General features: G+C 38.2%; 1 protein-coding gene across 3 annotated transcripts in view; it reads right to left on the bottom strand.

Moving 5' to 3' along the window:
• LOC107981478 overlaps positions 1–21,624 on the bottom strand; it is a 43,640-nt gene extending 22,016 nt beyond the window's left edge. For 2 of the 3 annotated variants that reach the window (XM_031928013.2, XM_031928015.2), the window contains exons 1-6: positions 21,380–21,614; positions 20,832–21,070; positions 9,912–10,135; positions 7,183–7,504; positions 6,819–6,878; positions 5,982–6,200 (exon numbers count right to left, since the gene is read on the bottom strand). In XM_031928013.2, the coding sequence (XP_031783873.1) occupies positions 6,145–6,200; positions 6,819–6,878; positions 7,183–7,504; positions 9,912–10,135; positions 20,832–21,066 (897 nt within the window). In that variant the 5' untranslated portion in view covers positions 21,067–21,070; positions 21,380–21,614 and the 3' untranslated portion in view covers positions 5,982–6,144. Of the gene's footprint in view, positions 1–318; positions 356–5,981; positions 6,201–6,818; positions 6,879–7,182; positions 7,505–9,911; positions 10,136–20,831; positions 21,071–21,379 lie in introns of all 3 variants that reach the window. The other variant, XM_031928014.2, reaches the window with a different exon arrangement.
• Between the last annotated feature and the right edge of the window lie 467 nt (positions 21,625–22,091).

Below are 22,091 nucleotides of genomic sequence, written 5' to 3' on the forward strand. Positions count from 1 at the left end.
TACATGGGATAAAGAACCCCGTTATAATATTAAAATAAATTGCTTCATTATATAATCAAGTTAGTTCTCGTGTGGGTTATTAATTTATCGATATACATACGTGTTTAGTCACGTAAGTAAACGCGTGAGTAATCAGCGGAGTGATCACGGGAGTTGTCGAATGGGGTTTTTAGTAGGACAGGTTATAATAATTGTAATTTGATTGATTTAGAAGCTATATAATAGAGGTCTATGGTGTTTGGAAGAAATGGATATGTGATGAAATTAAGGATTTGCAAAATTAATTTCTACAAGTTTATGCTAATAATATAAGCTCACACTGTGTAGTGACGAGATAAGTGAATTGGCACCTTAGCTGTAAAAAAAAATTTCTTTTTTAGTTGTGAATACGTAAAATTAATTAAATTTAGATTATAATAAAGGAGTTTATAAAAAGTATCTACGAGAATCTTAAAGGAGGCTAGAATAGGCTAGAAAGCTGGGAATAGTGGGAACGAACAAGCGCTGAAAGTTTATGAGTGTGAGGATTCTGGGTGACTCAAACGGGGATGAAATACCTTAGGATCGCTCTGTAATCCAAAGTATAAATAATATTTTAAAAAATCACATACTTCGTCGATCTCTCTGAAACAACTATATACTGACGACGACTTCGTAAACAATACAATAAAATTAAAGTTACGCAGACAGATAGCAAGGATAAGGTGAGCAACAAGTTTGTTCGAGCCTTACGAAGTTACAGGTCCGAATGATATGTTCCCGACACTTCTGCAGCGAGGCATCAACATACTAACACATCCCCTGAAGAAATTATATCAGACATGCCTGGCACTGGGGTATGTGTCGAAAGAATAGCGACTGACAAAGGTGGCGTTCATGCCTAAATCAGACAAAGCGCAACATATGGTCACGAAGGACTTCAGACTAATCAGCCTGATTTCATTCATGGAATCATCAAATTCACCCTGGAAAAGCTGGTTGACAGGTTTATGAAGAAGACATTGCTATACCCCTCCAAAGAGTAGGACAGCTTTCTGGCCCTGAAAAGAGCCGGTTGTGTTCTCGTGTGGTAATCAATGAGGCCTAGATGGCCTAACGTAGCCTAGTAGGCTTACCGTGGCCACCGATGCAACTCATGCACTGAATGGCGCGACTGATGCTCCTACTCCTCAGGAGATTGTTGGTCACTTGGAGCAAGTCTCTACGTAAAGCGTAGAGGCTATCGCCTAAAATATTCTTGGACTGTCTGAGTCCCTCGGCATTCTGCCATTTGGCGCTCAGTTCTTCGTTAAGCCAGCGGAGAGGTTATCAGCGCCTCTGCCCGCCAGCCTGTCCACCATTTCGTTGCCCACCACGCTGGACACCTGGGACCCACAGTAGTCTTACGACGTTGCGATTTGCTAGTACTTTCAGCGTCTGTATGCAGCTAAGAAGTTCTTTTGAAGTAACTCTGTGATGGCCCCTGGAAGACTGGTATGCTGGTCTAGGGAGCATACAATCTCTTGTAAAGATCACATTGTGACGAGATTAGCTCGTCTTCACTGTGCACAGAATCCTCGCCTCGCTCTCGTTACTGGAGTCGCCCCAATGGCAGTAATTGCTAATATTTTGGGTGATTGTAGTAGTAACGAGAGGAGAGAGGAGTCGTGGCCAGCAGTTTCATCGCACGTCACGTCACCGGAGCAGACGACGCAATCGCACACTCGGCTGACCAGTACGGCAACTCCCGGATCCGAGCAGCGCTGCTTTGATTCCCGTCAACGGAAGCAAGCGCGCCGAGACCACGAGGCAGCAGCGCTGGAGAGTCGGCAGTGCGGAAAGGGGGAAACCGCACGGCCAGCAGCACGACGAGTCAGCAGCTGCGCGCGCGCGCCGAGTGTATAGCTATACGTATGCCGAGGCCCGACTGCTTTGGAGTGGAGGGAGAAGACCCGATTGGCAACCGGTGGAGGCGCGCCTGCTAACATTGGAGATAAATGTGTAGAGGGCATAAGCCCAGTTCATACTGGCGCCGTTGTACGCGGCGAGTGAGAGAATGAGTCGCGGTTCGAATCGCGCGCGTATTGACTTCTGTATCGACGCCTGTTTAGTCGCCTGCGTGCGAGAAATATCGATTATCGACAGGCTCGATGAGGTCCTCGTGGCGCAGAGACCCGCGACGCGGCATTGTAGTTCCGGACGGCAACGAGCACGAAACCTGGAGTGGATCCCCCGGTTTTGATTAACTGCACGAGAGAGTTCTTCGCGAGTTCGCTTTTCTTAGAGTACGAGACATCATCAGGAGGAGAGGAAGTAACAGTTGTGGTGCGGAAATTGGTAGCCAGGTTAGTAAGACTCATGGTGTCGAGAACTCGTAGTGAAGCTAGTGGCCGCCGGGAACGAGCATTCATTGATGCCACGTGGCGCGAGAGAATTTCGAAGTACGCGGCGCGACGAAAATTGTGTGAGTGAGAGTGAGTTCGATAGTCGGAATTAACGCATTCTATTAGAAGTTGAGTTGTGTAATTTGTGGTCAGAAAAAGAGTAAATAAAAATTCTTTCTTACTTTAGTACTTAAATATCGAGCAAAGTGTTGTTTAGTCCCTAATCACCCGCTATTTCGCATAGTCGTAAGACCGAGAGTATCACCCGAAATACTTTGTGTTCGTCATCGGAACCTCCTCGCGAGGGAAAGAGTTTCACAGCCGCGGTAGAAGACGAGAGTATTGTGTCGCGGGCAAAGTGTAGTTCGGCCTGGCGCCCTGTTATTAATAAATTCGGCCGGATTATTCTTTAATTGTCAACGTTGGTGTTCGGGAGTTGTTCGCTGGGCCCTCCATCCCAGTGAGCATCCGCCACGTTACAACATTAAAAGTTGTTCTAAACTGTAGACAGACGTTGGAATTATTGGCAAATAGCAACGTTGTGCAAGGTAGCAAAATGCCAATGGAGTTAGACAGGACAAAGATATCATAGGTTACACCCTACCGGTGAAATAGCTTGCGTCTACCAGAGGATTAAGAATAAATGGATTTAGGTTAGCCGTGGACTGGTTAACTGAACACTGAAAGATAGTGTACCACCTACAGAAAATAGGATTCGCAGATTCTGAGGACTGCAGATAATACAAAGAAGAAGAAAATACCACCTCTCACCTACTGTTTAGATGTCCTGTTGTCGCGGGGTCGAGGCAGAGCATGTGGGATGTCTCCTTAACAGGGACAGAGGAGTTAAGGGCGGCTAACTTGACATGCCTAATTGCCGTAGCTGTCAACAAGAAATTGTAAGGTGTAAGGTTATATGGTAACGAGGCAAATTACTAAGACACTTCAGATAGATGCAGCCATGCCAAGGTGCTGTGGTCTACCCAAAATCGACAAAAATGAAAGTTCAGTATGACCAGTTGACCAATAATTTTGACAATAGATTAACCTTCTTATTTCTTGTCAAAAAGCTTTCTTAAAATTTGACAAAACAGCATGAAGAAGCTTGATTCACATACAGAAAATAGCTACGAATTCGTAAATAATAATGTTAATACTTCTGAAAATGATTGCTGGACTAGCCTCGACATAATTGCATATTACGATACGAGTATCATAAATAGTCCGATACGGCACGATGTGTATTGGGCACCCAAGCATGACTAATGAGCGGTGCGTGGCTCAGTTGGTTAAGGCACACATTTTAACTAACGAAAACTCAGCTGTTCAAGGCGTCAAGAATTTGATTCCCCGTAAAGTCACTTGGATTTTTTTTTAGTTTTTTTTTTCAATGTAATTTCGGGGTTTTCCTGTCTCACAGGCACATGCCTGGGCGAATGCGAAACAATAGTGAAGAATATATCAGAGGTAAATAAAAAAAAATGTTAGGGTAGCCAGTCCGATGCACTAGGCAGAGAAAGTCGGCCTTACTGGTGAGGAGCTGGTCGCTAAAACTGAAACTATTGTCAGCTTAACTAGCAAATGTGTGAGTCTGGGTCCTGACCGGAAATGCCTCGCAGGCGTAAGAGGCATGAGCCAGAAAATTGGTAGTAAAAAGGCGTTCAAAACAAAAGTAGGGGCAAAAATAGAGTGCTAAAGTGAATAAAGGTATAAAAACTCTATTCATGCCCGTGCAGGATACTAGTGTATAAGCCTATCACTTTTCTTTTATAGCACTGGCTCACTCATAAATTCGCTGTTGACCTGCAAAAATTGAGCTCAGCAGGAAAACATTCTATACTGATAACGATTCCGTAATTGCGAGTTTTGACTTTATATTATTATTAATTAACTTTTTGCATGTACAGGAACATTTACACAACAGGAAGGAAAAGAAAGAATTTTATGTATTTAAAAAAAGATCCTGTTGTATTTTTGATGCTCGTTAACTACTTTAGATGCGCTCGGTTTTGTTAGTTTTTACTTTCCACGTGCCTTCTTTAGAGTAAGACAACTAAAAAAGTGTTTGGAATAGTGATAAAGTAACCATTATTCAAGCTGGCTTTTGGCAATGTTTTGCCTGGCTTATAATATGTACAAAACTTATTCTATAATTGCCAGACTGTTCCAGTACATATTTAATACTATGATACTTTTCTTTTGCAATTGATATCATCATGGAAACAAGAATTTTTTATTATATGTCAGTTCAAAGTAGTTTTATTCCGTTATGGATTTATGAGCTCAAGAAATTCTAGATTCAAAGGTTTTAGGATTTTATGGTTAATTGATTAATGGTTGTAAGGATCAAAATATACAGACAAATTTATAGATTCAGGAGTTTATGCGATTATGAGATAAGGGTTATATATGTTTAGTGGTTTATTAATTTGTATCAATAAGCGCTTGAGGAATGTCTACACGAGTTACTGTCAGTATCAAGTTCATCTTTGTTGCAGCAGAAGACAAGCGTTCTTTGAAAAACTTTGAAACTTAAGGTTCTGGTCGTACTTCATTTGTTAATCAAAAGTCTTGATAAATGTTCTATATTCAAGATACAATATAATTTCAAGAAATAACATTTTGAAGATGGGATCTCAGAGCATTTTTCTACAGCACGATGCTACTGCATAGATGCATGTATAAAGTGGAAACTAATAAATTATGATTTTTTGAAAAAACTTAGTAAAAGGTTTTTTGAATTTGAGTCTATCGAGACTTTTGACCAGCGGAACTATCAGAGCCCGAAGTTTTGCTCAAAGAACACTTCAGGAACGAAATAACTTTTTTTGACAAGTGCATGCAAAAGGGCTTTTTTCTTGCATGAAAAGAGAATAGAAAATCAAGTTTTTCACGCAGCGAGAGAAAAGTACTTATTCTTCCGCTGCTCAGAGACTTTCAAAATTGTTATTAAATGTTTAAATTAGTTAAAATTTATTTAAAAATATATAAACATGTAAGAATGACATTTTATTGAAATTATATACACTGTGAAGTCCTTCATTTCCTATTCGTTTTTCGTGCGCAAATAGCTCGCTATTGCTAGAAAATTCCAATTCCCCCTCCCCTCCCTGGGTGTACCATGTAGTAATAAATAGTTCTGATTCTCCATCATTCGTGCCAAGTTTGTTCCTACGTCATAATCGACAGCGGTATCCAGCCCACGTGAAATTGCGGGTAAGTACGAGGGATCATGACGGGTAATTACGAGGGATCAGGAGGATCAGAATTATTTAAATGTCTTTTTTGTAACAAACGAACGATTTTCGCGTTTTTTGTATCGATTAATCTGTTAATCTTTTTAAAAATGCATTGATTTTGATTTATTTTCATTATTTATTTATTATTTACAAAAAAATTGAATTTCACTTTTGTGTAATGTTCGAACAAGAGCGTAGTTGCAATGTTATAAAATAGTCACGTCAGCCCTGTTTAACACGTACGAAAAAACACAAAAATATGTCCGCTCGTTACAAAAAATATGATGTGCACCAAAGGCTAAGTGGGTTTTTTAGGCCGAGTGCTTGAACTGAATCCGTATGCTTATTCATATAATTATTATTGATTATACAAAAGTACCTTTGAGTAATTGCATTCGACTGGCTCAAACTCCATTCTTTCATCCCCAGGGTATCGAAACGAGGTAAGATGTAATTTAAGACATTTATTTTTTAGTTCGTTTTCAGGCCATATAAGTTCCATTAAGTCTCTCAAAAAGATCATAGAATTTTTAGGTTTTCTCTTATTCATTTCTCTCCATATTTCTTTGTCTACTGAGACATCTAATCCTAAATAGATCTGAAAATGTTTGAATATTATCATATTATTGTAATATAGGCAAAAACACAAACACAGGGATATTTTCCAAACTCAGTCAAGAAATGGACTTTTTTATGACACGTGCATGAAAAACACCACTTTTTATGCACGTAAAATGAATAAAAAATCGAGTTTCTCTTATCAGTGGAAGGAAATAATTTTTTCCTTGCCCCGTATCAAGAGAAGGAGTTTTAGCGTACTTTATACCCTAGATGCACAATGAATAAGATTGGTGATCCGAAAGCTTTGTTGTCAGATTGTAAGTAAATTTGTTGGTAAAGAATACCGATTCAAAAGTCCGATTTTTAAATTTAAAAAAAAGTTAAACATTCTCGTACTTAAATGTTTGCTGATAAACTTTTTTGGTGTACTAGGAAATCTAAGTGCGCTGCGCCCACTTTTTATCATGTCATAAATAAAATTTGAATTTTGCCGCCTGCTGAGCATCAACAATTTCAAGCGATTGTAGGTTATGTAATAAAATTCGCACTTTTAATTTGCGTTCCCAAATTCTTGTAGCAGGCGACTGATTATTTATTAAATGCTTCACGATAAAGCCAATCACTTTTTTAAGAAAGGATTAAAAACATGACATACCGTCTTCATGCAGCTCTTCATATCTCTTGTGTTCTATGTTAAGTTCGAATTTTTCTGCAACTAAATAGAAGAATAAAATATATCAAAAGTAAAGAAGAAAATAAAGTGACAGATGGAGAGAAGCAAAGGAAGAAGGCAAGTAAGAGTAAAATCTATAAAAAGAGAAATAAAGAGAAACAAGAAAATTAATAGTTCTAGAAAAAAGTGAGGTGGGGAGAAAAAGAAAGAGTGGAGAGAGAGGGAGGGGGAGTGGGTGGGATGAGAAGAGAGAGGGGTGGGGAACAGAGAGGGAGGGAGGGGGGAAAAGAGCAGTTTAAAAAGTTACACAGAGGAAAAAATGTAAGTTAAAGATGAAACTACTAACCCGCTATTTTATATTTCTTTGGCTTCCTTTTTTGGATGTTTGGTTTATTACTCTGCGCATTAGTTGAATTTTCGGTCATAGTGCCTTGATTATCTTTATTTGCTTCCTCTTCTTCATCCAAAAGATTTGAAGGCTCATGGCTAGCAAGAGTTTCATCATCATCACCATTTGAATCACCATTGGCTGTTATTGCAACTTGTAATTTATCCCTTTTATTCTCTGCAAATAGGCTTCTCGTTGAGAGAAATTTTTTAAGCTTATAATCTTCAACTATTTTTTCTTTTATTGATTTATTCTTGTCAGATAATGAATTATTCTTTGTCTGCAATGCAATACATTAGTTATATGATAATGAGGTCCGAAAGTAAATTCAGATCCAGATTTCCCGCCACAAAATAGCGGACATCAAAAGAAACTGATCTGCTTTTAACAAATTATAAAAACAAAATCAAAATAAACTACAATATTGGTATCTAACACACTTGCCCCTAATCTCGCGGTGATCAGTAAAACTAGACGATTTCAGACAAAATAATTACGAAGTATAGCAATTTAAGATGAATTTATGATTTTTATTATTAACATAAGTGCGGTGGATAGCAGACAGTTCACACAACGTAGAAAAAGTACTAATAATTACTGTTAACAATTCTTGTACAATGGGAAATTGTGGGAACAGAGAAAACAAGAATTAAAATCTTAGATAAAAAGATCTGTTTAATGCACAGAAAATCGCTTTGAGCATTAACAACGGAGAAAAATAAAAAAATTCTCACTGGATTTTGTAAAAAATTTTGATGTTTTTGCAAGCCAGGTATCGAAAAAAGTGTGGTTATCCTCTGTCGTTTTAGTAGATGTATAGACATTTTTCACCTGCAGCACCTTTTCACGCGATGGCTACAACCTATATAATATTGCCATTTATCAATACGTTACTGTCGATCGCAAATACTTGACACAGAAATTATTTTTTTAACAGAAAACTAAATCTGCTACATTTGACTCCATGTTAAACGCTGGGATAGTGACGTCATCTTGATGAGCTATATCTATCTATTTCGCCTCGGTGCCAGAATCCAATAGCTGCCTTACGTATTTTAACTATCCCTCATTTAATACAATTTAAAGTTTATATGTCCATATCTTGGAACAAAGTTTAATTAATGTCTCAAAATCATGTAATTTAATATTTATTTTGTGTGATATTGACATATAAACTTAAAACTTCGTGAAATGATAAATAATTACATTACGTAGGGGAACTTTGTCGTGGTTTATCGTAATTTAACTTTATTATTATTATTATAAGGTAATTGTTACTTTTGTTGTTTGGTGTTTAATAATACCATAAAGGGTCGATCAATGTGAATTTACAACCCAATTTAAATACAGAATGTCTAATTCTTTATTAGTATATAGCTCCTTTCAAACTAATTTATTTTATAATTATGATATTATTGAGGTACATGATGTAATTATTAAAAAAATAAAAAAAGAAATAAGAAAAGTAAGCTGTGTACTAGACGCACACAACCTGCAGTATTTTTTTTAATAATATACTAAAGTCATGAACAAAAAAAAGGCTGTATATGCACCTTAAATATTTTGACGGACAAATCAGAAACAATTTTTTAAAATAGTTACTTCCTATTATAAACTTTAGGTCATACTGTCTTTAATGTTTTAGATGCACGTTATTTACTTCATTTTTTTTAGCAGATCAGAATATCCGAGAAAATATTCCAAAAAGTATCTCAATATATAGTCAAAGGACTTCATAGTCTTTTGATGAACCTTCATTGTCAAAAAAATACGTCATATAGGAGATTATCACTATTAAAAAATCGCACGATTAATTTCGCGATTATTTGCATAATCAATCGCGCAAATAATTGCGTCAGTTTGTCAAACTTTTTCGACGCGATTAGTCATGTGATGAGTATCACAATTAGTCACTTGAACAGTCACGCCATTTATCTCTAATCAATTGTCAAATAATATAAAATTGTTCAAAATACGAAATTTGTAAGGGTGGTGGCCAATATAGGTGTTACCATTCGGATGATACCTTTTGAATCTGCTACCAAGCTTACTAATTTTGCATTTGGAACAATTTTATTTTATTTGAAAATGCATTGCATACAAGTTACGCGATTAGTCACGAGACTTATTGTGCGATGAAACACGTCACTAATCACGACAAAAAAAGTTTGATAGTTGCCGATAAGTCGTTATTTTCCTTCGCGCGATTGATCGTATGAAAAATCGTGCGACCAATGGTGGGAATTTTTTCTTCAATATGGATAGTAACACGTTTATTATGAGAAGATATTTACTCCTAAACTACAATAATCTCTAATGAGAATAGATACACTAAAGGTAGCAAACAGGAGATGACCACAATAGCTAGCAATAACAAACAGAACTAAAACAAATAGCTGTTAATGTACACGGTCAAGGGGCGGCTGGAGGTCTGCCCCTTTTTGCATTTCGTAATTCTCAAGTTTAGAAAAAAAGTCTGATTTATATTTTCTTTTGGTAAAATGATTCATTAAATTTAACACTAGGCACTCTCAGAGCTGGGTTTTTATTAGAATGTTTCTTTAAAAAAAAACAATCATCATTGAAAAACAGTGTTTGTATCTCCAACCGCACCTTAAGTAACTATTTGAAACAGTAAAAATTGTTTCTGATTATAACTTTTTTTTGTTGTTGTAAAATTATATTACATAGTCATCATCTTCATTTTCTCCATTAGATTGAGATTCATCGCGGATGATACCATTACTGAAAATTCCTGGCTTATTATTAGCATTTGATACGTCTTGTTCATTACTCTCAAGCGAAAATGTATTTCTTTCAGGAGTCACGTAAGTAGATTCCGAAGCCCAATCCATCTTAGGAAATTTGATTCTTCCAGCTTCAATTTTTTTACTTACAGCATCTCTTGAATCTTCAAAACCAAAAAATCAATATCAAAAGACATAGTTTATTTAATTGGTTAAAAGTAAAAATTTTTTTCAATTTTGAAATAAAGAAATCAAATAAATAATAAATAATATAAAATAAGCATTAAAACGATTTGCAATATTGTACAATATGTATACGTTTTCAAGGATTTAGCTAACGTTTCAGAGAATCTCTAAATTGTGTTCACAAGTGTCATGCATAGGCGTATATTAATGACCGTATTTATGTTAAAACTGAGAAGAAAATGCAGCTATTGCTTTTACCCTATAGTAGAAGCGACATGAGCTGCGATGTGCTCTCAGAAGGTATAGTGACTTTACTTTTTAAGGTGTGTTAACTGTAGCTATAAAAAGTTAAAGTCAGCTATAACGTTTGTAAATGTCATCAAAATCTTTTAGCATGTATGTGTATGTGTGTTTTATGTGTGTTTGGCTGCGTGTACACACACACACACGGGTCAAGCCACAGAGCCCAGTCCCGCCGTCGATTCCGATCGGGTGAAACCCCTGATGGTCGGCGCTGGCCCTATAGAGTTTGGGGAGGGGGGGAGGGGGGAGGCAAACTCACTTAGGAGCCGCAGAGGTTTGTCACCTGACCACTGCTGCATGTAGAGACGCAGGTGATATAGAAATAAATGTTCATGCAGACAAGGATAAGAGAGCTGTTTGCATAACGCAAAGGAATGCGCATTTGGATCGCCTTGGCAGCAGAATCGATGAATTGATGGACTATGTCAGGGACAGGCACAATATGCACAAACAAGTTAAAAATCTTGCCTGAATCATAAGAGCAAGCTATAAGAATCTCTGCATAGCAGATGATAACTTATAGCAATGCCAACGCCCGGGAACTCAGGGGAGGGAAACCCAGGCAACCCCAAGTCTTAGATCTCGGAAGGCGGGTACAACAAAGAAAGCCCTAACTACTCCGTAGGATAGAAATGGAGGAAATAAAAAAGAGCATAATCAACCTAAAAAGGCAGCATGGCAGAAAGTCGCCACAAGAAAGTCAAAGAAAAAGGAAAAAAAGGCAAGCAAAGAGGATAAAAGGCATTACAAACCTGGCGTTACAAACCAGAATAGGACCAGTAAGGATGAACCAAAGCGGGCAAGACCTCTTAGACCGGATGCTTTAATCATCAAGGCTGCAGAAGGAAAGAGCTATGCAGACATTTTGTCACGAATGAAAGCGGCTCCGTCACTTAAGATGCTGGTGAATAGCGTAAATAAAATACGCAGAACAGTTGCAGGAGATCTTCTGATAGAGCTTAAACGCACAAGAGAAGTCAAAATCTCGGACTTCCAAGAAGCAGTTGAAGCGGTACTAGTGGAAGGCGCCACAATAAAAGCACTCCAGCAAGAAGAAACCATTGAAGTAAGAGATCTAGACATGCTTACCTTAAAAGAGAAGGTACTAGAAGCACTACAGAAGGAAATTGGCGAAGAGAACATCATAGAAGACTCTACGATAAGATCTCTGCGAAAGACGTACGGTGACCCGCAGATTGCAATAATACGGGTACCAGCTTAGATAGCGACTAAGATCAGAAAAGGATGGGTCAACTGTAGGATCCGGGTGGCTAACCGCAAAAACGAGCCGCTTAGGTGTTATAAATGTCTTGGTTTTGGACATATCGGCAGAAACTGCACAGTAACTGAAGATAGAAGTAAGCTTTGCTTTAAATGTGGAAAAGATAGGCACAAAGCAAAGGAGTGTGAGAACCAACCCAACCGTGTACTCTGTAAAGGAGGGACAGGTGGAAAGAGAGTATAGGCATGCGGAGACGCCGCTTTCCAGGAAAAACTGACAAGACGTAATGAAGAATTCGTACGCGCTAAGGTCGCAGGCGTACACATTTACAGTTGCTATGCTTCTCTTAAAACGTCGATAGAACAGACCGATGTCGATAATTCAGACAACTGTTGGACCGGCTAGTACAGGATGCTGTAAGAAGAAAACCGGCACTGACACAGGCGGTTTCAACGCCTGGGCAGTAGAGTGGGGCAGCCAAAGGACGAATGAAAGCGGACGAGCGCTATTGGAAGCATTCGCCCTCCTTGACTTGGTCTTAGTTAACCAGAAATGTTCTTACACATTTCAAAGAGGAGACGCAGGGTCCATCATAGATCTCACGTTTGTCAGTAGCTGCCTGATTGGCTTAGTTAGATCATGAACGGTAAGCGATCATTACACAAATAGTGACCACCAAGCGATAATAATGGAGATAAAAATATCAAAACAGAAATTCAACGGGAGGGCAACGACAAAAAGAGTCGGAAGGAAAACGATTATGATAAGGGGACATTCCTGCTGGCTCTAGAAGAAACACAGTTGTTTGGCGAATGATAGGGTCGAGCAGGTAATAGGAAATATTACCCGAACCTGCGACGCAACGATGTCAAGGAGGGCTCCCAATAATAGACGACCGCCAGTATACTCGTGGGATAAAGAAATTGACGCTCCCCGCAGCGAGTGTCATCGAACCAGAAGACGGGAACAGCGGGCTCGGAAGAAATACCACAAGACTGGTCGAGGTAGAGAAATAGTAGACGCCGTAAACAAAGAAATGAAGGATGCTAAACGGATACTCAAGAAAAAAATTCGAGAAAATAAACGACGGTGCCTTAAAGAGTTACAGGACGAGGTTCAGCTAGATCCCCGGGGGCGACCGTACCAAGTAGTAATGAAGAAGATAAAGGGAGTTTATATTCCCCCTCCTAAGAGCCCAGAATTGCTGGACCGTATTGTGACCACACTGTTTCCCCTTCAACTGGAAGTAACAGCTATCCCTGAAGCGGAGGTAAATGACGAAATCATTCCAACAATTACCACAGAGGATTTACTGGCTGCATGCAAAAGAATTAAGAACAATAAGGCTCCAGGCCTAGATGGCATACCCAATATTGCATTGAAACAAGCTATACGGGCACGCCCCGATGTCTTTGTGGACCTGTACAATTCATGTCTCGAAGAAGGGACGTTTCCTAAGAACTGAAGGAAGCAACGCCTACAAAACGAATACAAAAAGAATATAAGCTACCTGGAGAAGTAGCCTCATACAGACCACTCTGCATGCTGGACACCCCGGGCAAGATTTTAGAGCGCCTAATTGGCGTTAGAATGGACCAAGTCATTGAAAAACCAGGTGGACTAGCGGGATATCAATACGGCTTCAAGAAAAAACGCTCAACTCTTGACGCCGTGAGCTTAGTAGTCGACACCGCTAGAACTGCAATAGAAGCAAAAAGATGGAAAAGAGGATCCAAGAAGTACTGTGCTATTATTACACTGGATATTAAGAATGCGTTTAACTCAGCCAGCTAGGGCAACATACACGAGGCACTATCGAAAAAAGGGTAACCCGCATATATAAGAAGGATTATGCCTGACTACCTGAAAGACAGAACCCTTTTGTACGACACAGAGAGCGGCACGAAAACCTATCAAGTAACCAGAGGGGTCCCACAATGGTCAGTGCTTGGCCCATTATCGTGGAACATCATGTACGATGGAGTACTTAGGCTAGAGCTACCGAAGGGGCAACGGTTGTAGGGTTTGCAGATGACATTGGAGTAGTGGTATTAGCAAAGCAAAAGAAAGAGGTGACGAAAATCGCTAACGAGACAGTAGGTATAATCCACGATTGGCTAAAGCAGACTGGACTTGAGCTTTCTAGCCATAAAACGGAGGCTATCCTTATATCTAGTAGGAGAAAAATAGAGACAATAACGCTGACAGTGGACGGACACGAAATAGACTCTCAGCCGACCATTAAGTACATGGGAATCACCATGGACGCCAGACTAACGTTTAAGCAGCATCTCAAGAGGGTGAGCAATAAGGCAGCAAAAGTTGGTGCTGCACTATCACGACTAATGCCAAATGTAGGTGGGCCAACACAGGGTCGGAGGTTACTCCTAGCCACTGTAACTACATCAATGATATTATACGGTGCCCCAATATGGGCGGACTCTATGTTGGTGAAGTCCTATGCACGAAAGCTGTCAACAGTTTATAGGAGAAGTGCATTGCGGGTCGCTTCTGCCTACCGAACAGTATCAGAAGATGCAGTGTGCGTTATCTCAAGTATGTCGGCTATTGAACTTCTAGCAACAGAACGAAAGAATATATACGAAGAAAGCCGGCGTGGTGGCAATACTCAAAAAGAAGTTGGAAATCCGCGAAGAAACAAACCCTAGCTGAGTGGCAAAGACGATGAGACTCCAGTGGAAAGAGGCGATGGATGCACCGCCTCATACCACGTATTGTGGGCTGGACCAATAGATGACACGACGAAGTGAATGACTATGCAGAGGAACGTAGGTCACAGAGTTGAGCTCTCACTCCCTTGCCCGATGCAGAGGAACGTAGGAGCTAGGGTTGAGTACCTGTAAGTGCTCCTCAGACTGATGCTGACGAATGTAGGTAACTGAGTTGAGCCCAGACATCCTCACCCGATGCAGATGAACGTAGGTGTCGGGGTTGAGTCTGTCCAGAATATGGCCGGTTGATGCTGCTCGAAGTAGACGACCGGATGCTGCAGGAAGCAGGAGGCTGGACGATGCAGAATGAAGAAGACGAGTTTGATCCTGAACCCCTAATCACCTTGGTGGATCGGGATGTATGGAAATGTCAAACTTCAAAGGAGAAGCCAAAAAAGGCTAGTTAATGGGCCCCACGGAAGTATTGTTCAACGATAGTACCTGTGGAAATCGGGTGTCGGAGGGCCACTTGTTCAGAGCTTGCTCTGCCTACGCCACATAAAAATAAAAAAAAAGAAACACACACCACACACACGCACTTGACCTGATACGATTATTGACATAAGTACGCAATCCGGTATATAATCCCTTATAAGACCCAGAAAAATGTTGATGCACAGAAAGACATTTTAAACTGTAAGAGAACGCAGCAGCTCAGTGCTTAATTCGTACAACTCTTGGTTTTGCTATGGTATTCCGATTTTCACGAAAGCTATTTGAGCCACGCCTTCCCTTTCTACAAAACTTATGGTGAAAGGTGTGATTTAACTGAATTTAGGACCTCCTTACCAGTGTGTCCGTGAGCAGAAGGTAGACGTAGCCATTGTGTGCGAGCAATACAGAAACCTGGAAGAGTCGACATGGGAATCTGATGGACCAGGCAAAGCAGCGATTTGGACATGCGGAGACGCTGCTTTTCAGGACAAATCAGCTACACGAGTGGAAGGTTTTGTGCGAGCAAAAATAGCAGGTATACATATCTACAGCTTCTATGCCTCACTAAATGCGTTAATCGAAGAATTCGAACGATTGTTAGATATACTGGTACAGGATATCAGAGGAAGAAAGCCAGTGATTATTGCTGGTAACTTTAACGCTTGGGCAGTAGATTGGGACAGCCAAAGGACTAACTGAAAAGGGCAGGTGCTCCTGGAGGCATTCTCTTCTCTAGATTTGGTATTAGCCAATAAAGGCTGCACCCACACCTTCAGAAGATGAGACATGGGATCTATAGTAGGTCTGACGTATGTAAGCAGCTGCCTGATTGATTCAGTTGACGAGTGGATGGTAAGTGAACACTATACGAATAGTGCCAAATCTGAGACGACCGACAGTATAATGGTGAGACAACGAAGTTGAGAGTGTCCGCGGCGAGTGCCAACGAACTAGGAGGCAGAAACAGCGGGTGAGGAAGAAATATTATAAGACCGGTAGATGCCAGGATATAGTAAAAGCGCGAGAGCTGGAAATAAAGGACGTTAAGCGGAAACTCAAGAGAATAATTCGTGACAACAAGCGAAGGAGCGTCAAAGAACTGCAGGACGAGGTCAAACTGGATCCCTGGGGCCAACCTTATAAAGTAGTAATCAAAACGAGAAGTTACGTACCGCCTCCTAAGTGCACAGAATTAAGACACCGTATCGTAACTATGCTATTTCCTCTTAAATTAGACGAAACATATGAAATTTAGAAAAGGACAGACAATGTAACTATTACCCAAATCACTACGGAGGAGCTGCTGACTGTATGCAAAAAGGTGGGATACAACACGACGCCAAGCCCGAAAGGCATACCCAATATTGCATTGGAACATGCTATCCACGCCCGGCCTGAAGTCTTCGAAGACTTATTTAATTCGTGTTTTAAGGGAAGAACGTTTCCTGCGAACTGGAAATAACAACGTCCCATGCTGCTACCAGAAGGAGATAAGCCACCCGGAGAATCCGCATCGTACAGACCACTATGGATGATATACACTTCAAGCAAGATTCTTAAACGCATAATCTGCGTAAGGATGGACCAGGCCATAGAAAGATCAAGTGGACTAGATGATTAACAGTGTGTCTTTAAGAACAAGCGCTCCACCCTAGATGCTATTATCTTAGTGATCAGCTTAGTGTTAGCTTAGTGATCGACACTGCCTAATCAGCGATAAAAGGAAAAAGATGGAAAGAAGAATCCAGGAAGTACTATGGTATCATTCCACTAGACGTAAAAAATGCGTTCAACTTGACTGAATTCTTATAAGAGGAATAACATGAAAATCATATAAGGAATCATTTGAGCATCGTTTGTTATATCGCGAGTTTGCATAAGTATAAATAATCAGGTGTTGGGGATTTAAATGATCTACACAAACTATGCATTTAACCTTGTATATTTTCGTCGTCCCTCTTCAGAGAAAGTCTATAAATTACAAGAAAAGAAACGCATAGTTCGAGTAGATCATTTGAATTCCCAACATCCTAGTCCATCGTATAAACATCCAAGACAATCTCAATTAAAAATAGTCATACTTATTTTCCCGTGCTCTGACATAGATTTATCTTTTACTACTACTGATGTTATACGAAATTCTTCTATGAAGTGAGTTTGGAAATGGAACATTTTAGAAATAAAAATCATATAGATAAGAGGCCGAGAAACGAAAGTAAAAATTCGTTTTCACGGATTTTTGCCACGTCACACAATAATGAAATGATACTTGTTAAAGATTACGATAGCTAAGCGATCAAGACACTTAATTCATAACTTTAAAATCCCAAGTTCAACTCTGCGAGACAAAGTTTTTTTTTGTTATAATATTTTATAGTACAGTATAGCTAAAATCTGCTTTTAAGTTACGCCTATCTGTGACTACAGTAGTTTTTTTTTTGCACCGTGTGAGTGCACTCGTTAAGCTCGGGCGCTAACCTTGATGTGCAAATAAGGACTACTTTAGTTACTGAAAGGGGTGACTTGTGGATTTTATCAGTCTGTGCTATAAAATTTTATATGATACTCGTGACTTAAGGAGGTTCACCACCAAAATCATTTTCGTAGGAAATTGATGAAACTTTGCAATTTAAAATGAATGATGAAACTTTAAAATTTCAGATCAATCCGACGTCTAGAAGCTTAGATATAAGGACTTAAAGTTTGGACGATTAACACGCGATCCCTATGCTGGGCCCGCGAGCCCGCTGAGTCTCTCGCTTACCGACGCGGCGAGTCTAACGATGTGTGCGTGCGGCCTGTAGAGGCGCGTTCAAAAGTATCTGCGCTGCAGAGAGGGGGAAGCCATGCTGAGAGCGCAGCTAAAAAGCTTTGAGGAAACGTTTTTCCCGAGTTAAAATTACGATCTTATCGATTATTCAATAATAAATTATTGACAACTACCCTAGTGGAAATGGAAATTGTGCCGCACTGTGCCAGACTGTGCCAAGCTGTGCCACACTGTGCTACATATATACCAATTGGAACATGTGTTTGGCACAGTTTTGCACAGTCTGGCACAGTTGGGCACGATGTGGCACAGTTTCGCATAGTGTGGCTCATTGTTCCATACTGAGGCTCTTTCATGTTTATGCTAAGTAGCTGATATAAGCTCTCGTATAAGTTTTAAATATTATATATATTAACCTTACATAAATATCAACAGTTCATAGTTTATGAGACTTAAGAATATTTTATTCAATTATAATTTTATATTTGGTGTTCGTTATAAGAAAAAAATATATCTAAATGAACATATAAGAAATTAACTCAGGCAGTTAGGCGTTTGAGTGGTACGCCGGAGAATCAGGTTCGATCATACCTCAGGTCGATTTTTTAAATTGTTGATTAATCCTGCACGATATTTTTGTAAGGGACATACTGTGCCACACTGAGCCGTACCGTGCCACACTGTGCCATACTGTGCCAAGCTATTACCAAATGTTCGAATTGGTATATATGTATCACAGTGTGGCACAGCTTGGCACAGTCTGGCACAGTTTCGGCACAGTATAGCACGATTTCGCACAGTTTTGGCATGATGTGGCACAGCAAATTATTTCCACTAGGGTACTTGTGATTTGGATTCAGGAGGCCAAAATAGAAAATTTTTGATGTTAGAGAGGACATTAAATTTTCTACAAGAAGTATTGTGGCCCTGCTAAAAAAACTCGATATTAAATTTTCAATCGAATTTGAAGCTATATCTTAATCCCACTTTTTATATTAGAAATCGATTAAAATCGATAAAATCAATAGAAGTTAATGAAATTTAATGCGAAAAACAACTATTAAATTCGATTGCTAATTCCAACGATTGGCTTTAAAATTTATAAACTTTAGAAACTTTTATAGTCGGTAGCGAGTTTAAACGCGCTCCGTGCGTTATTTTTATCGTATCATATATTTTCACAATATACACTTTTTGAGGTTAGGAACTCATACATCTGCACAGATCGCGCGCGAAAACGAACAGCCAATCAGAACGACTCTTCGCTGTCCTTTAAGACGGCGCGATCAATTCTTTTAGATATGATTATTCGTATAGAATTTTGTCAAGCCCTGTCGATTCGATTGATTTTATTCGACTTCTAATACAAAAAGTGGGATTAAGATATATCTTCTAATTTGATTGAAAATTTAATCAATCCCTATTGTCTATTATTAGTCTGTTTTTGTCTATTTTTTATAATGTTATATATGACGAAGCATCACGTGATTGAAAAGCTCAAGTTGTTTTACACACAAACTTCTCGCAGGTCTGCTTGTGTGTGTTTAGGCCTATCTGTATGTGTTTATATATGTATAATGCATGTTGTTATATACCATTGTAGAAATGGAAGTGTGATAAAAGTGTTACTTTTAATATAGGAGAGTGTAATTTTATAATATGAAAACGTGAATTTTTGTTGTAGTGGGGACATTTTATAATACTTATATAGTACTTTATAAATAAATATGTAACATTTTTTAACAGCTCTGTCACACTTTCATATAACAAATAAAACAATGAAATGCACATCGTCTATTTTGCAATGAATGGGTAAGGTTCGAGTCAAAGGATTTCCTTCGTTATGATTGAAAAAGATCTTTTTAAAGAATTTTCGAGGACTTTTCAATGTAATTTTTAAGATGATAATTTTTTATAATAATAATTTTGATCAGATTTTTTTAGGCAGTTTTATGGGCAGTTGCACTAATGTATGGATTTATCAGCACTCAAAAAGCAGTTATAATATGAACTATCGTCAGATAGTATAACAAGAAACAAAAGTATTATTATACCCAAAAACAAGAAAAGAATTAGTTATAAGAATAGTTTTAAGAAAGCCATAGTGATATTTAATGCGCTTCAAACGAATCAAAAACTGTAAATATAGAAAAACGTGCGCAAATTATTAAGATTAAAAGTTGGGTAAAACTCATCTGTGAGTAGTGATAGTTTAAAGTGATCTTACAAGCCTACAGTTTTAAATTGTACTGTAATTACTTGTTCAAAATGATATATTTAATAATACAAATTGTTTTTTTAGTTTGTAAGAATTTAGTATATAACTATTTGAATTTTTATTTTTTTTATCTGTATAAACCCTAGTCCTGCGATCAGGTAACAATGTTTACCTCTGCGTGTTTTTTGGTAAAATTACTAGTTTCATTAAATAAATAATTTTTTTTACAGGATAAATGTCTTATAAAAATTTACTGCTCTTAAAAAATTGTGCATTTAACCTCAAAAAGTGATGTGCAAGTTTTTTATGCAGCTTTTGATGAATCCTTTTATAATAATTAGAACAAAAGTAGAACAAACAGACATGTTTTATTATGATGTATGAATCTTATTTCATGCATCGCAATTTGTATAACTTTGTAAGTAAATTATTTCAGAAATTAACAACAAACCTAAAAAGCCCTCATTTCGACTAGTTATGTATCAAGGAAACTCTCTTGACATGTAAAATTTTTCTATATGATTTTGCAATAATGATGAAAGTAGAAAATCATCTTTTGCATGCGTAGCATGAAAAATAATATAATGAACATAAATTGCTTCACATACAAATACAAATTATATATCAATATTGATGCACTGAAGCCAAGATAGACGTTATATGGTTGAATTTTGTCTTTAAAGTAGACCCGAAGGGTTGGTTCTAACGTTTGAATTTTCTACTTAATTGCTATATGGTATGTAGTGTGCATGTGTCTAAGTCAGGAAGTCTAAACGTTTCTGAGATTAGAGCATGCGATGTGCGCTGTGCAAACTCTAGTTTATGCAGTAAGAAATTAAATAATGGTAGATACAAACTTAATCGTTGCGCTTTTAAAATACACATGCACAAAAAATGAATGAATTAACATTTAATAGAAGTAAATAAGTATATTTATAAGTATATTTATAAGCCTTTAAAAATGGATCACATCTATGACTTGATTTTATCGTACATGGCTTTTGACACTGCCATTTCACGTGATAACAATTCTTTTTATCAAAATCATCCTCATGTTTTGGTAAAAACTTTCTGAATGTAACTTTTCCTGCTGGGCCTGGAGTCTTTTCGATGATGCACTGAATATCCTTGATGTATAAATTTGATGCATCATTATCAAAACCAACGCAAGCATATTTCAAAATGCTATGTACCTCCGGCGCATTTAAAGAAGTGCCTTGCACACTCATTGTACTAGAAAAAATTTCTAAGTATAACCTTTGTTATATTGACAACAGATTAATTACTGTAAAAAAAGTTTGTAAAATCGTTTGCTTTACATAATAAATTTAGAGTTCTGATGTCAACAGAATTGAAAAAAAAGTATTTTTTTAAATTCAGGCATATCAATAAAATCAAAACGAATTCATCATCTAAATACACAATTTAATCAATTTTGAATTAAGACATAGTGTGATTGCATGTAAATTTTAATGCCTTATCAACACTATAAAACCATAAACTTTTTTTACAATATAATATTTATAAATTATGCAATTTTACCTCGAATTTTACCAAGTTTTGTAGAAAAAGCAATGTTGGTCAATTTTCCTTCCAAATATTTATTTGAAGAATCGCGATCACGTATATACGCAAAATCTTTAATTAAGATTTATTTCTATTAGATATTAATTTATCTCGTTGAATTTTTATTTGCGTCGTTGATTAGTTTAGTTGTAAAAAATGCTACGGAGCTATACATAGTCACACAAACACACACACACACACACATATATATATTCAACCAGAGATGAGATGATTACATATATATGCTATACATACCTTAAGATCTGTCACAGTTTCCGCTAGTTCCTTCTGGTAACTATACAACTATATATATATATATATATATATATATATATATATATATATATATATTGTAACGGTTGCCAGTGCAATTAACGCACGTTGAGCACGTTACGACATCTCTCCGGGACAGAATCAACATTCGGTATAATACTTCTGTTGTTACAGCTACTAAAGGCGCAGCATGTGAGAGAGTAAGAGAGACAGAGAGAGAATAAGCATCGAGAGAGATTTAAATTCAGCAACGTACAATGTTGCCACCTGCTCGCACAGTGCTGTCAAGAGTTGACAACAGTGTGTCAGAGGGCATAGGTAAATCTGTGCTCGCGCTAGCGAGCCATTCCGAGTCTGTCTTCGCTCCGCTCCGTTTCGCGAATAGACACTCTGCGATTGCGATTATTGTGTGCGA

The sequence above is a fragment of the Nasonia vitripennis genome, assembly GCF_009193385.2.
Source record: "Nasonia vitripennis strain AsymCx chromosome 3 unlocalized genomic scaffold, Nvit_psr_1.1 chr3_random0014, whole genome shotgun sequence".
Lineage (NCBI taxonomy): Eukaryota > Metazoa > Arthropoda > Insecta > Hymenoptera > Pteromalidae > Nasonia > Nasonia vitripennis.